This window comes from Mustelus asterias, chromosome 10, assembly GCF_964213995.1.
Source record: "Mustelus asterias chromosome 10, sMusAst1.hap1.1, whole genome shotgun sequence".
NCBI lineage: Eukaryota > Metazoa > Chordata > Chondrichthyes > Carcharhiniformes > Triakidae > Mustelus > Mustelus asterias.
Window position 1 is genome coordinate 3,296,817 of NC_135810.1, and position 17,303 is coordinate 3,314,119.

At 45.2% G+C, this 17,303-nt stretch overlaps 1 protein-coding gene across 2 annotated transcripts in view; it reads left to right on the top strand.

The window, feature by feature from the left end:
* tmtc4 (transmembrane O-mannosyltransferase targeting cadherins 4) overlaps positions 1 to 17,303 on the top strand; it is a 32,302-nt gene that overhangs the window by 12,272 nt on the left and 2,727 nt on the right. For both annotated transcript variants that reach the window (XM_078221542.1, XM_078221543.1), the window contains exons 9-17: positions 1,357 to 1,559; positions 4,330 to 4,504; positions 4,620 to 4,751; positions 6,510 to 6,589; positions 6,718 to 6,825; positions 9,992 to 10,133; positions 12,147 to 12,261; positions 14,992 to 15,104; positions 16,086 to 16,155. In XM_078221542.1, coding sequence (XP_078077668.1) covers positions 1,357 to 1,559; positions 4,330 to 4,504; positions 4,620 to 4,751; positions 6,510 to 6,589; positions 6,718 to 6,825; positions 9,992 to 10,133; positions 12,147 to 12,261; positions 14,992 to 15,104; positions 16,086 to 16,155 — 1,138 coding nt within the window. The remainder of the gene's footprint in view (positions 1 to 1,356; positions 1,560 to 4,329; positions 4,505 to 4,619; positions 4,752 to 6,509; positions 6,590 to 6,717; positions 6,826 to 9,991; positions 10,134 to 12,146; positions 12,262 to 14,991; positions 15,105 to 16,085; positions 16,156 to 17,303) is intronic.

A 17,303-nucleotide genomic window follows, 5' to 3' on the forward strand; every position in this document is an offset into this window, starting at 1 on the left:
CTGGACATCCTCTCTTCCACCTTCTTCCGTCGGGAAAAAGATACAAAAGTCTGAGGTCCCCTACCAACCGACTCAAGAACAGCTTCTTCCCTGCTGCCATCAGACTTTTGAATGGACCTACCTTGTACTAAGTTGATCTTTGTCTACAGTCCAGCCATGACTGTAACACTACATTCTGCACTCTCTCCTTCTCTATGAACGGTATGCTTTGTCTGTATAGCGTGCAAGAAACAATACTTTTCACTGTATACTAATACATGTGACAATAATAGATCAAATACGAGCCTCTTCTCACCCCTCTTCATCTCACCCTATCTACATATCCTTTCTCCCTCATCTAGCCTCCCCTTGAATGCATGTTATTATTAATTTTAACAGGAATACATTTCCTAACCCATGTATATTTTACATTTCTCCATTTAGGGAATGATTTTGATGTTGGGGGGGTTAATGCTAAATCTTTAAAGAAGACTGACTAGGCTCCAGCTCCAGTTCTGGGCACAGCACTTTTAGAAGGATGTCCAGGTCTTGGAAAGGCTGCAGAGGAGGTTTACCAGAATGGGATCAGGGATGAGGGACTTCATTTAATATGGAGAGACCTGGAGAAGCTGGGCTTGTTCACATTAGAGCAAGGTTTTCAAAGTCATGAAGGGTTTCGATAGAATAAATAGGAGAAGCTGTTACTGCTGGCAAGAGAGTCAGTTACCAGAGAGACATAGATTGAAGGAAATTGGCAAAAAAGCCATGAAGTAAATTTTTGTATGCAGCAAGTAGTTATGATCTGGAATGCACTGCCGGATAGGGTGGTAGAAGTAGAATCAATAGCAAATTTCAAAAGGAGGAATTGTATGTAAATTTGATAAGGAGAATACTTGCAGGGCTATGGGGAGAGAGCAGGGTTAGTGGACTTCAGTTTCAAAGAGCTGGTACGATGGACATACAAATTAGCAGCAGGAGTAAGCCATTCAGCCCCTCGAGCTTGCTGCACCATTCAATAAGATCATATCTGATCTGATTGGGGCCTCAACTCCACATTCCACCTACCCCCGAATAGCCTTTGACCTCCTTGATGGGCCAAATGGCCTCCTCCTGCGCTGTTTGATTCTGTGATTGGTGCTACTTATTGGTACAATTGTCTGGATTTCCTGCGATCACGGGATGTCACTCCTTGCGCTGCCACCAATATATAAAACAAGAAGGAATGGCTTCAGACTTTGCACTGGAGATGGTCGTTTTGTTTCTGAGGGAAAATGTAGTTCTGTTATACAACTGATCATTAACCAGGTTATGTAGCTTTTGTCTAAATGGATTAATATTTTAAAAATCTAATTTGCTTGTTTGATTTTGTTTTATCAGGTTATTAATTATAATTATTACTACTCCCTGAACACATGGTTATTAGTCTATCCCTGGTGGCTATGCTTTGATTGGTCAATGGGCTGTTTACCTCTGATTAAATCAATCGGCGACATTAGAATATTTGCCCCTCTTGTACTTTGGACCTTCCTTATTGGGATCATATGTCAAGCTTTATGCTCCACTAACACAGATGAAAGAAGGTAAGGTGTTTGATTTTGATAAATATTCACTGTTCCTAAGTGCAAATGAAGTGAAAATTCCTTTTAAAGGGACCTGTTGGGGTTTGATGTTGGAAGGATATTTCCCTCTGACTGGGGAGTCTAGAACTGGTGTCACCCTCTAATTTTTATTTGTTTTACAGCTCAGTCCCCATCACTGCGGCTTTGAGAGAGACCATTGGCCACTGTCTCAGAATAAGGGGTCAACTATTTAAAATGAGGAGAAATTTCTTCCCTCAAGAGGCTTGCGAAGGGCGGCACGGTGCCACAGTGGTTAGCACTGCTGCCTCACTGCGCCAGGGGACCAGGTTCGATTCCCAGCTTGGGTCACTGTCTGTGTGGAGTCTGCACATTCTCCCCGTGTCTGCGCGGGTTTCCTCCGGGTGCTCCGGTTTCCTCCCACAGTCTGAAAGACGTGCTGGTTAGGTGCGTTGGCCATGCTAAATTCTCCCTCAGTGTACCCGAACAGGCGCCGGAGTGGTGACTAGGGGATTTTTACAGGAACTTCATTGCAGTGTTAATGTAAACCTACTTGTGACACTAATAAATAGACTTAAACTTATAAGCCCCCACTCCAGAAGGCTGTGGATACTCAATCATTGAGAATATTCAAGAATAGTATTGATAAAGTTTTGAGTAATAAGGGAATTCGAGATCTTGCGATAGAGTACATCAGCCATGATCATGTTGAATGCTGGACCAGGAGAAAGGGGCCGAATGGCCTACCCCTGCTCCTATTTCCTTATATTGAGTTTGCTGGTGAGATTAGAGAAAATACAATATTTTAAAATGCTTTTCTTAATTTAGTTCCCTTATTTTTAATTATTCTAAAAGAAAAAATCCCAGGTGATGTGAAAAGAGAAGGTGAGATTAATCTCTTCAAGGGGAAATTTAATCAAGATGTCCAAATTAACAATATAAATTGATAGAGTAAATAAGGAGGAATCATTTCCACTGGCAGGAGGATCAGCACCCGGGGAGACGTGGATTGAAGATAATTGGCAATTGAACCAAAGTAGGGAGAGATGTGGATTTGTTTGACATTCAGCCAGTTGTTGTGAACTGGGATGTGCTTCCTGACAGGACATTGGAAACGGCTTCAGTAGTAACCTTCAAAAGAGCAATTGGGTAAATCCTTGAAAAGGGAACATTCGCCGATCTGTGGGGAGAGAGCAGTGAAATGGGAACAGTTGAACAGCTCTTTCAAAGTGCTGGCACAGGCACGATGGGCAGAATGGCCTCTGTATGGTTTACAGAGGAAGGGAAGCCAGGATGCTTGCTGAGCTAGTTGCTCGGTAGCATCCTGTATCAATTCATTATTCAATCTTCATCACGGGGTGGCACAGTGGTTAGCGCTGCTGTTTCAATTCTGGTCTCGGGTGACTGTGTGGAGTTTGCACATTCTCCCCCATGTCTGCGTGGGTTTCCTCCGCGTGCTCCGGTTTCCCCTCAGTCCAAAGATGTGTGGGATAGATGGATTGGCATGTTAAATTGTACCTTAGTGTCAGGGGACCAGCTGGGATAAATGCATGGGGTTATGGGGATAGGGCCTGAGCGGAATTGAGGTCAGTGCAGATTCGATGGGCCGAATGCTCTCCTTCTGCATTGTAGGGATTCTATGATTCTATGGCTTCAGTGAGTCTTCCAGAGAGAGATATTTGAATGAAGAAATATTCTGGGGGCGGGGGCGTGCACAATTATTATCTTGCATTTGGTCTAAATGTTGTCTTATACAAGATCCACCATACTGGATTTCTAAGCCAGAGAATATCCACTTGGATGACGTATCTAATGTGTCTGTCCCTGGATAACAACCATTGACTTGAATTGGAATCTATATGTGTTTGAAAAAATAATTGCATGAAACATCCAGCACAGAAACAGGCCATTCGGCCCAACTGGTCCATGCTGGTGCTTATGCTCCAGCGCAAGACACCTTCATCCCACCCTATTAATATATCCATCTATTCCTTTCTCCCTCGTGTTTATCTCATTTCCCCTCAAACCTATCTGTATTATTCACCTCAACCACTCACTCTGGTAGCGAGCCCCACATTCTCAATACCCAGTAAAGAAATATCTCCTGAATTCTAATCCAGTCATCCTCTTCTTCCTTCATGTGTTTCTCTTTAAATGCATTTATGCTATTTGCCTCAACTGTGGTAGAGAGCTCCTTTTCAGATTTGTTGGTGACTGTTCTTGTATTTATGCCCCCGTCATAATCTTGTCATTCAGGTATGATCCACAAGCACAGTTTGGCCAGTAGCAGGCTGATAGGTTGTTGAGACATACCCGTTAGATATGTACCTAAAGGAACATTCTGTGGCTGGAAATAAGACACTATTTTCTGTAAGGCTGCATTTTGATTTATGAGTCAATAAACTCTTCTGATAAAGGAAGATAATAGATGTTTTAGAAGCAGCTGATGTATTTATCTTTTAGTGTCATTTCCCCTTGTAAAACCTGTGATTCCAGTTATTCACTTGTTAATGTGTTGTTAGCATATTTCAGGAGGAAACCTTTGATTTGCTTGCTGCTCTGCAACATTCAAAGCAAATGGTAAAGTTTTTATTGTGTGCACTCGTGTATGTATGAGAGATGAGCAGTTAATTTTAAGGTAACTGGTATCTCTCTCCAAAGGGCTTATTAACCGAGTCTGAACATAACTGAAATCTGTATTGTCGTATTAATCTATTAGTTTTCTAAGCTGCAAACATGTCATGTGAACAGATGTATTTGGATGCGTTCACAGAATCCTTGCCTCTGGAATCGCTCTGATGATCATCCCGTTTGTTCCTGCATCGAACGTTTTCTTCCGAGTAGGGTTTGTGATTGCGGAGAGGGTGATCTATCTCTCCAGCGCCGGTTACTGTATGCTGCTGGCTTACGGCATTTGTATTTTGTTGAGGAAAAGCAGGCGATTCAAGGTAGGGTACACATTTGTTTTTAATTTTTTTCACCCTTGGTAAGCTTCACAAGCTGCAGGCTTGAAGTGGATTCTCAATCTCAATTTATAACTTTTTGCTGTGTGATTTTCTTTAGAACATCATCTCTGTTACTGTGACAGGCTTGGTAATTCTGAATATTATGCAATGTGTCAGGCGCAGTTCCCATTGGAGAACAGAGGAAGATCTTTTCACAAGCGCTTTGTCTGTCTGTCCCTTCAATGCCAAAGTAAGGAAATACATTTATTTGAGGGAAAAAAATAACAATGCAAATGTTCTTTTATTAATTTAGATCAATCATAATAGAAGTTAATACTCGTATTTACTGATTAAACCATGAATGTAATGTATTATGCAGCAGCTTGGATTTAATTTTCTCGGCATTATAATTTTGACAGTATTCTGACCATGTGTTCCATTCCCATAGTGCCTTTCACAAACTCTGGGCTTCTCAAAGTGTTTTACAGCTAATGCAATACTTCTCACAATATAGTCAGTCTTGTGTTGTAGGCAGCACCTGATCCATTTTGTACACACCCAGCTCCTGTAAACAGAAAGGTGATAATGACCAGATGATCTGTTTCTTGGTGATGTTGGTTCATCTCCGAGCCCCATACGGAGCACCTTCCTGAGTAAGATTGCCAGCAGATATTCTCTGGAGCAGGGAATGAGAAACACGGGAAAAATAAAAGTTTATTTATTAGTCACAAGTAGGCTTACATTAACACTGCAATGACGTTACTGTGAAATTCTCCTGATCACCACACTCCGGCGCCTGTTCGGGCACACTGAGGGAGAATTTAGCATGGCCAATGCACCTAACCAGCACGTCTTTCAGACTGTGGGAGGAAACCGGAGCACCCGGAGGAAACCCATGCAGACACAGGGAGAACGTGCAGACTCCGCACAGACAGTGACCCAAGCTAGGAATCGAACACGGGTCCCTGGCACTGTGAGGCAGCAGTGCCAATCACTGTGCCACCGTACCGTCCCCAAGTCACTAACTGGTTCCTTGTGACAGACTCCATCAGTCAAATAACAGGCTTTGAATACACCATGAAAAGAGAGGCCCTTCCTAAACAGGTTCAGGAGAAGCCAGGGCCCCTGTGCGGCCAAACCCCACCACTGGAGCCTCAGTACAAACCCCTTATGCACCGTGGAAAGACGCAAACAACGCTGCACATTACTGAGGAGTAAAACAAAGTGACGGACTGGTCACCTTAAACACAGTCAATGAGGAGGCTATGGCTTGGCATGGCATTCGATAAATTAAAAAGAAAATGGGTGGTGAGATAAATGTTGGTCCGCACCCCAGAGTGAACAATCCCGCTCTTCTTCAATGTAATGCGTAGGAGTCTGAGGGGTGATCTTATAGAGGTCTATAAAATAATGAGGGGCATAGATCAGCTAGATAGTCAATATCTTTTCCCAAAGGTAGGGGAGTCGAAAACTAAAGGACATAGGTTTAAGGTGAGAGGGGAGAGATACAAAAGGGGGAAGAGGGACAATCTTTTCACACAGAGGGTGGTGAGTGTCTGGAACAAGCTGCCAGAGGCAGTAGTAGAGGCGGGTACAATTTTGTCTTTTAAAAAGCGTTTAGACAGTTACATGGGTCAAATGAGTATAAAGGGATACGGGCCAAGTGCGGACTAGCTTAGGGGTTTAAAAAAAAAGGCTGGCATGGACAAGTTGGGCCGAAGGGCCTGTTTCCATGCTGTAAACATCTATGACTCTATAATGCCTGGGATCCTCTACAACCCGAGTGGGCACTTGGCCCCGTGGTTTAGCGTCTCAACCAAAAGACGGCATGTTCGACAGTGCTGCACTGGAGTGTCGGTCTGGATTTTTGTTCTCAAGCCCCAATCCTCCGACTCTAAGTTGAGAGTGCCGCTAACTGAGCCACGTCTGATACTGATAGCACTGGATATTGGGGTGCATTATATAGCCTTTGTCATTCAATATTGATGAAGCCTTTTGTTTTCTGCAGGTGCACTACAATGTTGGCAAAAACCTAGCCGACAGAGGAGAAGAAATATCTGCCATCCAATATTACAGAGAAGCTGTTAGGTATCCACACAGCTCGTTTTGTTAGTTACAATTACATTCTGGAAGGTGCAAAGTTCACTCTTTAACTAGAAACAAATTTATCTGTGATTTTTTTTAAAAATTCAGAAACCTTTTGTTTTATTTTTCAGACTTAATCCAAAGTATGTCCATGCCATGAACAATCTGGGAAATATCTTAAAGGAAAGGAAGGAGCTATACGAAGCAGAGAAGCTACTCTCCAGAGCTGTGGCCATTCAGTACGTCTCAGTTTGAGCTTAAGTATACTCGGTTCACTCCTCAGGTGACCACCAAGACTGGAGGTCACTAATATAAGATAGTCATTAAATAACCTGATGTGGATTCACAAGAAACTTCTTTACCCAGAGACAGAAGCAAAGATCAAAATGCGAAACAAGTTCCTCAGCAAACTTCTAGCTCTTCATGAGGTGCAGATAGAAACATAGAAGATAGGAGCAGGAGGAGGCCATTTGGCCCTTCGAGCCTGCTCCGCCATTCATCATCATCAGGGCGGCATGGTAGCACAGTGGTTAGCACTGCTGCTTCACAGCTCCAGGGACCTGGGTTCGATTCCCGGCTCGGGTCACTGTCTGTGTGGAGTTTGCACATTCTCCTCGTGTCTGCGTGGGTTTCCTCCGGGTGCTCCGGTTTCCTCCCACAGTCCAAAGATGTGCGGGTTAGGTTGATTGGCCAGGTTATAAAAAAAAAAATTGCCCCTTAGAGTCCTGAGATGCGTAGGTTAGTGGGATTAGCGGGTAAATATGTGGGGGTAGGGCTTGGGTGGGATTGTGGTCGGTGCAGTCTCGATGGGCCGAATGGCCTCCTTCTGCACTGTAGGGTTTCTATGATTTCTATGATTATGGCTGATTATTCAATTCAATAGCCTAATCCTGCTTTCTCCCCATAACCTTTGATCCCATTCGCCCCAAGTGCTATATCCAGCCACCTCTTGAATACATTCAATGTTTTGGCATCAACTACTTCCTGTGGTAATGAATTCCACAGACTCACTACTCTTTGGGTGAAGCAATGTCTCCTCACCTCCGTCCTAAATGATCTACCCCGAATCCTCAGACTGTGACCCCTGGTTCTGGGCACCCCCATCATTGGGAACATCCTCCCTGTATCTACCCTGTCTAGTCCTGTTAGAATTTTAAAAGTCTCTATGAGATCCCCCCTCATTCGTCTGAATTCCAGCGAAAACAATCCTAACCTAGTCAATCTCTCCTCATACATCAGCCCCGTCATTCCCGGAATCAGCCTGGTAAACTTTCACTGCATTCATAGAACACAGAAAAGCTACAGCACAAACAGGCCCTTCAGCCCACAAGTTGCACCGAACAATTTCCTTACCTTCTAGGCTCATCTATAACCCTCTATCTCACTAACCTCCATGAACCTATCCAAAAGTCTCTTAAAAGACTCAATTCCCTCGAGAGCAAGAACATCCTTCCTCAGAAAAGGAGACCAAAACTGCACACAATACTCTTGGTGTGGCCTCACCAAGACCCTGTATAACTGAAACACATCCCTGCTCATGTACTCGAAACCTCTCGCAATGAAGGCCAACAGGCCATTTGCCTTCTTTACCGCCTGCTGCACCTGCATGCTTACCTTCAGTGACTGGTGCACAAGGACACCCAGGTCCCGCTGCACACTCCCCTCTCCCAATTTACAGCCATTCAGGTAGTAATCTGCCACCTTGTTTTTGCTTCCAAAGTGAATAACCTCACATTTATCCAAATTATACTGCGTCAAACCTTAATGATCTCAGCTCTTGGCACCGTCTACTTGACTGCAGTGTACTGTGCACCAGAGTGGTACAACTCATTCCATACCAGTCTTGTAGATATCCAACTCAACATAACAATATGTATGATCTCAGGTACCATCCGATCAACTCAACTCCCCTGGCTCTCAGTCCTAAGCAACATCCGCCCCCACATATAAGGAGGGAGACTGCAACAAGAAAGCTCCCAGGGAAGGTTTCCGTCAACCCAAGCCTGCCACTACACAAGGACCTTCCCAATCTACCTGCTGTTCACCCTCCGTCACACCAGCCTGTATGTCTAAGATCACTGCGCCAAGGAATAACAGCAGAGGCACAATTGCAGCAGGAATGGGACCAACACGCCACCATTAAAAATCGCCTCCTCATCACAGATCCCACACCCTGCCCACCCAGGTTCAACCTGCCATGCCAACATTGGGCAACTCCTCAACCGTTTCCAAGTCTTTGTGCAGCAAATCGGCACAAGCGGGGCCTTGCGGGGACCCAGGCTGCAGCTGTAGTGCCCCCCAGTCATTGACTCACATGATTGAAGGCTGCGCCCTGACACAATTCAGCGGAGGGTTCAGACAGCTCCATTTAGCCACTGCAGAAGCTAGTGCCTGGCTTGGTGATTACTGCACAGGCTAAAAATAAGCCCACAGAGAGCAGTCGATGCACAGAACATTGATGTATATAAAGTGAAGCTAGATAAACACACAAGAGTGAAAGTAACAGAAGCTCATGCCTGACTATGGGAATAACACTTGGATCACTGTGTACGGTTTTGGTTTCTTTATTCAAAGGGGAGACAAGGGATGCAGTAACGGTTCACTGCTCTGATTCCTGGGCTGAGGAAGTTGTCCTATGAGGAGAGATTGAATAGACGGTGCAGCACGGTGGCACAGTGGTTAGCACTGCTGCCTCACACCGCCAGGGACCCGGGTTCAATTCCCGGCTCGGGTCACTGTCTGTGTGGAGTTTGCACGTTCCCCCCGTGTCTGCGTGAGTTTCCTCCGGGTGCTCCGGTTTCCTCCCACAATGCAAAGATGTGCGGGTTGGTGGATTGTCCGTGCTAAATTGCCCCTTAGTGTCAGGGGGACTAGCTAGGGTAAATGCATGGGGTTATGGGGATGGGGCCTGGGTGGGATTGTGGCCGTTGCAGACTCGATGGGCTGAATGGCCTCCTTCTGCACTGTAGGATTCTATGATTCTGAGACTTTTGGAATTTTCTGTGGAGCTGGGGATATTCAATCAATGGGGGTATTCCAATCAGGTGTGGACAGATTTTGGGGCGTTGAGGGAAATGGGGATAGTATGGAAAGGTGTAGCTGGGGTAGATGAGCCATGATCTTACTGGCTCAAGGGGCCGAATGGCCTACTCTGGCCCTATTTCTTATGTTCCAGACAGGGTGAGGTGTGGTGGGTTGGACGGAGACTGATGTAGGGCCTGGGTAGGATTGTGGTCGGTGCAGACTCGATGGGCTGAATGGCCTTTTTCTGTACTGTAGGGTTTCTATCATTTCTAAACAGCAGCAAGTACACCATCTGTGGTTATGTGCTGTCAATTAGTGTCATTCTGTTTGGCAGCACCTTTGTTTTAGATCTAATTTTCTCCCTTGGTTCCTGGTGCACAGACCTGACTTTGCTGCCGCCTGGATGAATCTCGGGATCGTACAGAACAGCCTGAGCAAATTTGAAGAGGCTGAAAGGAGTTACTGGACAGCAATAAAATACAGAAAAAAATATCCAGACTGCTACTACAACCTAGGACGCCTGGTAGGCCCGTACCAAACCTGCTCTCAGCCTGTCTGAACTTAGAATGATAAAACACCCTTATATTTGCCAGAAATACAATTCAGAATTATTCACAAATTATTTACTTGTGCGGGAGTCCAAAACTCAGAGCTGTTGATATAACGAGCAAAATACTGCAGATGCTGCAAATGTGAAATAAAGACAAGAGGCCGGACCTGAAACATTCGACTCTGTTTCTTTCTCCAAGGTTCTACCTGACGTATTTCCAGCATTTTCTGTCCATAAATATAAGATAGTCACTAATAAATCCAGTGGAGAATTCTGGAGAAATTTCTTCACTCAGAGAGTGGTGAGAATGTGGAACTCGCTGCCACGGGGTGTGGTTGAAGCAAGTAGACAGAGGGATTTAAGGGGAAGCTAGATAACTACACGAGGGAGAAATTTACAGAAGGGCATGTTGATAAGATGCGCTAAAGGCTGGCTGGAGCAGGTTTGTGGGGGGAGCATAAACACGATAAGAGACCACATGGCCTATTTCTGTGCTGTAAGATTCAATATTGAGAATATGCGACTTGCAGACTCGACCATGTGTGGGGGGAGGGTGGCACTTGGATGATCAGGTCGTTGGGTTGCTTGGAGGTTTGCAGGTTCCCTCCGATGCCTTGGCTTTGCCTCTGCAGGTCCCTAATCAAGTCTCTCATTTTCTGCAAAAGGACTGTAGGGGCGGCACGGTGGCACAGTGGTTAGCACTACTGCCTCACAGCGCCAAGGACCCAGCTTGGGTCACTGTCTGTGTGAATGTTTGCACGTTCTCCCCGTGTCTGCATGGGTTTCCGCCGGGTGCTCCAGTTTCCTCCCACAGTCCAAAGATGTGCAGGTTAGGCGGATTGGCCATGCTAAATTGCCCCTTAGTATCAGGCGGACTAACTAGGGTAAAATGTATGGAGATAGAGCTTGGGTGGGATTGTGGTCGGTGCAGACTCAATGGGCCGAATGGTCGTCTTCTGCACTGTAAGGATTCTATGACTGGTGTCTAAAAGTAGAGAAGTGTTGCAAATGTATAGGGTATTGGTGAGACCACATCTGGAGTATTGTGTCCAGTTTTGGTCGTCTTATTTGAGGAAGAATGTGGCGGCATTGGAAGCAGTTCAGAGGAGGATCACCAGATTGATTCCGGGGATGAAAGGGTTGACGTATGAGGAGAGATTAAACAGTTTGGACTTGTACTCGCTGGAGTTTAGAAGGATGAGAGAGGATCTGATTGAGGTATATAAAATTTTAAAAGGGATTGATAAAGTAAATGGAGACCAAATGTTTCCCCTTGTAGGGCAATCTCGAACAAGAGGTCACAGGTATAGGTTGAGAGGCGGTAAACTTAAAACTGAGATGAGGAGGAACTACTTCTCGCAGAGGGTGGTGAATTTGTGGAACTCGCTGCCCCATCGCGCGGTGGAGTCTGAATCGTGAATGGTTTCAAGAAGGAGATAGATATATTTCCAATTTAAAAACAAAACAGGTTAAAGGGAGATGGGGAACAGGTGGGGAGGTGGATTTGAGACCAGGGAGAGACCAGCCATGATCTGATTGAATAGCGGAGCAGGCTGGAAGGGCTGAATTTGCCGACTTCTGCTCCTAATTCCTATGCTCCGTACCTCCCCGCCCCCCCTTGAACCTTCTCCATTCTGCTCAGTTAGATGTCAGGGTCTCTCGTGAGTTGGCGGGGCATGCTTGACCTCTTTGCGGACATTCCTGAAGTGTTCCCCGAGAGTCTCTTGCCCTGACCGTGTTCTGGGTAGGACTGTTGCTTTGGGAATCTGGTGTCGGGCTCACAAACGGCATGTCCCACCCAGGGGAGCTGGTTTACCGTGATTAGTGACTCGGTGCTGCTCAGATTGACCTGTGAGAGGATTCTGCTGTTGGCCTGACCGGAGATAATACTCCAGCAGTAACACGTTACAAAACCATGAACTTTGGACAAATATCAACTCGGGAGGTGATTTTAATTTTGCTATCATTTGTGTTTAAATGTTTCAGTACGCAGACCTGTACCGTACAGTAGACGCTCTCAATGCATGGCGGAACGCTACTCTTCTCAAACCTAGTCACAGTCTGGCTTGGAATAACTTGATCATATTACTTGATAACACAGGTAACAGTTTTTTAAATATTAATTCATTCACAAACTGTGGGTGTCGCTGGCTTGACAATTGATGACAGTTTCATGGCCACTGTTACTGAGGCTGACTTCCCAATTCCAGATCGATTAACTGAATTTAAATTCCACCAGCTGCCTTGGTGGGATTTGAACCCGTGTCCCCCCCAGAGCATTAGCCTGGGCCTCTGGATTGTTAGGCCACTGACATTATCATGATATCACCATTTCCCCACATGTGGCTCGGTAGCAGATTTTATTTAAATGCATTTGTGAAGGACCCTGTGACATATTACAGGGATAATCTGCTATGTAAATGCAAGTTGTTAGTGGGGAAGAGGTGTTTACTTTGATGTGCATCCAAAGGCAACCACAGTGTGGAAACTGCTGTATTGTGAACTGTGTTAAAACTGGTACAGTTGGGCCTTCCAAGACCATAAGACATAGGAGCAGAATTAGGCCACTCGGCCCATCGAATCTGATCCACCATTCAATCATGGCTGATATTTTTCTCATCCCCGTTCTCCTGCCTTTTCCCCATAACCCCTGACCCCCTTATTAATCAAGAACCTATCTATTTCTGTCTTAAAGACACTCAATGACCCGGCCTCCACAGCCTTCTGCGGCAAAGAGTTCCACAGATTCACCACTCTCTGGCTGAAGAAATTCCTCCTCATCTCTGTTTTAAAGGATCGTCCCTTTAGCCTGAGGTTGTGTCCTCTGGTTCTAGTTTTTCCTACAAGTGGAAACATCCTCTCCGCGGCCACTCTATCCAGGCCTCGCAGTATCCTGTAAGTTTCAATAAGATCCCCCCTCATCCTTCTAAACTCCAACGAGTACAGACCCAGAGTCCTCAACCGTTCCTCATACGACAAGCTCATACGACAGGAGCAGGTCACGGTGAGCCTGGTAAGCTTACGCTACAGTGCCTCCTATGGGGGTGGAACTTTTACAATCATCTCTCAAAGGCTCGTCGGAAAGAAAGAACCTACATTTATATAGCACCGTTCACAACCTCAAGGCAGTGCTTTACTGCCAATGAAGTACTTTTGAAGTGACGATAGTTTTGTGATGTAGGAAATGTGTCAGCCAGTTTGTACACGAGAAACTCCCGTAAACGGCAGTGAGAAAGTGACCAGATGGTCTGTTATTGGCGATGTCCTTTGAGGAAGGCGGGATCTGGATATTGAATTCGATGATCAGCCATGATCAGAATGAATGGTGGAGCAGGCTCGAAGGGCCGAATGGCCTCCTCCTAGTTTCTATGTTTCTATGAATAATGCATAATTTGGAGCATTACCCCTTTCTCTGCTCCCACTATATCAATCCTCTGCAGCATCAAGTGTGCTGGAACATTGAGGAAGTTCTTCTCCATGTGGTATCTACAATGCTAGCAAAAGTTAGTTTTAAAATGTAAATTTGTTTGGTTCTTTCTCTTGCCAGTGAATCTCTCAGCACAAGAGGGGAGGACCTTCAGCCCAATGCGCTCACACTGGCTCTTTGAAAGATCTATCCAATTAATCTCACTACCCTGCCATTTCCCCTGTAAATTCTTCCTCCTCCAAAGTTCCTATTGAATCTGCTTCCACCACCCTTCCAGGCAGCGCCTTCCAGATCACCATAACTCACTGCGTAAAAGTATTCCTCATCTCCCCCCACCCCCGGTTATCTTTTATAGACTGCAATAGACACCCAGCAATCCCAAGGGATCATTAAAAAGCACAGGGCCCTGCATTAGCTCAGATTAAAAATACACATGATGACCATTATGTTACCTCAGTGACAATTAGAGACACCGACTGCAGACAAAACAGTGCCAGAATAAAACACTAGGAGCCGCCTGAAAAACCTGCAAAGAAACATGATTAAATACATTTCTTAAAGGGGCAGTACCATCACAGCTCTTAAAAAATCATTCTGTGATATATTCAAGAGTGGTAGTTTGATTGATCCACCTGGAAATGGGTTGAATCACAAAAGTCTGAGTCAGTCCACTGCCCCCTGAGAGTGACCTGATTTCCAATGACTGAAAATGACTTGCAGAATATATACAGAACAATTTCTGAGTTGGATTGGGGCGGCACGGTGGCTAGCACTGCTGCCTCACAGCACCAGGGATCCAGGTTCGATTCCTGGCTTGGGTCACTGTCTGTGTGCATTCTGTATGTCCTCCCCGTGTCTGCGTGGGTTTCCTCCGGGTGCTCCAGTCTCCTCCCACAGTCTGAAAGAGGTGCTGGTTAGGGTGCATCAGCCATGCTAAATTCTCCCTCACTGTACCCGAACAGGCGCCAGAGTGTGGCGACTCGGGGATTTTCACAGTAACTTCATTGCAGTGTTAATGTAAGCCTACTCGTGATTAATAAATAAACTTTTTTTTTACTTTGGATTGGGATAAGTAGTTAGCTTCTTAGTAAATTTAATAAAACATTAATTCAGAATCTTTCCTAATATTCCTATCAGTGGTGTAAACAATCCAGTTTAATTTTTGGAACCTCCTTGAAGGTCCACAATTGACAGAAACTCACTCTGGCGATAGATTCACCCAGACCGTTGCAGGAATTTGACTTGTGCTGAATGTAACTGGCCTTGAAATCCCACAATCTCTTCCACGATCTTGCATGAATTTACACCGAAAAAACAATGTAACCAAGCGGGAGTCTCTACCCCAGTTACAACTGCTGCAAATGGCTGTTTTGATAGCTAAACCAGTGTTGTCTCAATAACTAGGTAATTTAGCACAAGCTGAAGCTGTTGGAAAGGAAGCTCTGAAGTTACTACCCAACGATCACACCATCATGTTTTCATTTGCAAACGTGCTCGGCAAGTTGAAAAAGTACAAGGTGAGTTGTCACAAACTGCGGAATGTGTAGAGGTTTATTTTTAAAGTATAACAGAGACACGCGTGATTCCTCTCTCGAGTGCGTGAGGCAAAGTACTTTCAACTGTTTTCAAACCACACTTTGCATCTTAAATGGTGTCAGCCATGGCTCAGTTGGTGTATCACACTCTCACTGCTGTGTCAGCCTTGATTCTCTGCAGAAGAACGTGGAGTGAACTCTCAACCTTGTGGAACAGAGACAAGACTGATAGGTACAGAACAACAGCCGACAACAATTAGAAAGTGCAAAAACACAGACCACAGCTGAACCAGCCCATAGGCATGTTATCACTTTGCTCTTGAAGAATCATAGAATCCCTACAGTGCAGAAGGAGGCCATTTGGCCCATTGAGACTGTGCACTAACTCTCCGAAAGCGCAATCCCCGTAACCCTGTGCATTTAGCATGACCAATACACCATAGGACGGCATGGTGGCACAGTGGGTGGCACAGTGGTTAGCACTGCTGTCTCACAGCGCCAGGGACCCAGGTTCAATTCCTGGCTTGGGTCACTGTACGAAATCTGCACGTTCTCCCCGTGTCTGCGTGGGTTTCCTCTGGGTGCTCCAGTTTCCTCCCACAGTCCAAAAGATGTGCAGGTTAGGTGAATTGGCCATGCTAAATTCTCCCTCCGTGTAGCCAAACAGGCATCAGAGTGTGGCGACTAGGGGATTTTCACAGTAACTTCATTGCAGTGTTAATGTAAGCCTACTTGTGACACTAATAAATAAACTTTAAAACCTAACCTACACATCTTTGTACTGTGGGAGGAAACCGGAGCACCCAGAGGAAAACCACGCAGATACGGGGAGAACGTACAAATTCCACACGGTCACCCAAGACCGGAATCGAACCCAGGTCCTTTGATTTAGGGCCTGTAGTTTTTCTTTTAAATTCGTAATGTTAAGAACTTAAAAACTGTTAACTGTTTTTGTATATACAGGAGTCTGAAAATCTGTTTCTGAAAGCACTTCAGATTAATCCTACCATAGCAAGTTATCATGGAAATTTAGGTGGGTGTCATTTTTATGCAACTAAAGCCTTGAACATATTTCTGACTATTTGCAGCTTTTAATAGCAGAACCTTTTATCCTCCCAATGTCACTATATGGAGAACATTAAAGTATAAGTTCACGAACATTGCTTCCAATTTCTTGAATGATAGCCAAATGTTGATGCTTGATATATTATTATTACAGATAAAGTGACATTTAGAAATACAAATTCAGAGATCACTGTAAGCAAATACATTTTATAATGAAGATTTCACTGTGCTTCCAATAAACAGTTGGGGCAAAATTAGGACATTGCCTCTTAAGAAGCATATTGAGACTGCGATTCTAACTTGCACCGAGTCCTGATGACGTATAACCCCTGTGCTCACTGACCCTACATCGTCTCCTGGCCCAACAATGTTCTGATGTTAAAATTCTCACCCTTGTTTTTGAATACCTCAATGAACTCCCCTCTCCCTATCTCTGGATTGCTGCTCCTTCATCAGGTGAGTGGCTATTCACCTGATGAAGGAGCAACGCTCTGAAAGCTCGTGCTACCAAATAAACCTGTTGATTTTAACCTGGTGTTGTGAGACTTCTTACTGTGCCCACCCCAGTCCAACGCCAGCATCTCCACCTCATATCATCATGGCTGCATTTTAGGTGCCGCTCTTTAATTCCTAGTTGAGGTGGATTGTCCGGAAGGGCCTGTCACTCATGGAGAGGGAGCCAGCTTTCTGGGTTGGGGCCCCAGTTGGACTTGGATCTTGGGCAGTGAGTTTGGTCCGAGTGGGATGGAAGACCTGCAGTTGTGTGTGTGTGTGTGTGGGGGGGGGGAACCAGTTATGGAGTGCAGAGATCTCAGAGGATGGTGGGGTTGGAAGAGATTATAGCGATAGGGAGAGGGGAGTTCATTGAGGTATTTAAAAACAAGGGTGAGAATTTTAACATCAGGACGTTGTTGGGCCAGGAGACGATGTAGGGTCAGTGAGCACAGGGGTTATACGTCATCGGGACTCGGTGCAAGTTAGGATCGCAGCCTCAGTTTGCTTCTTAAGAGGCAATGTCCTAATTTTGCACTGACTGTTTCTGCACATGCACACTAAAAACGTCACAGCGTATATGTGTGGTGACATCATTGGCGCGTGCGCAGAGGGTACTGACAG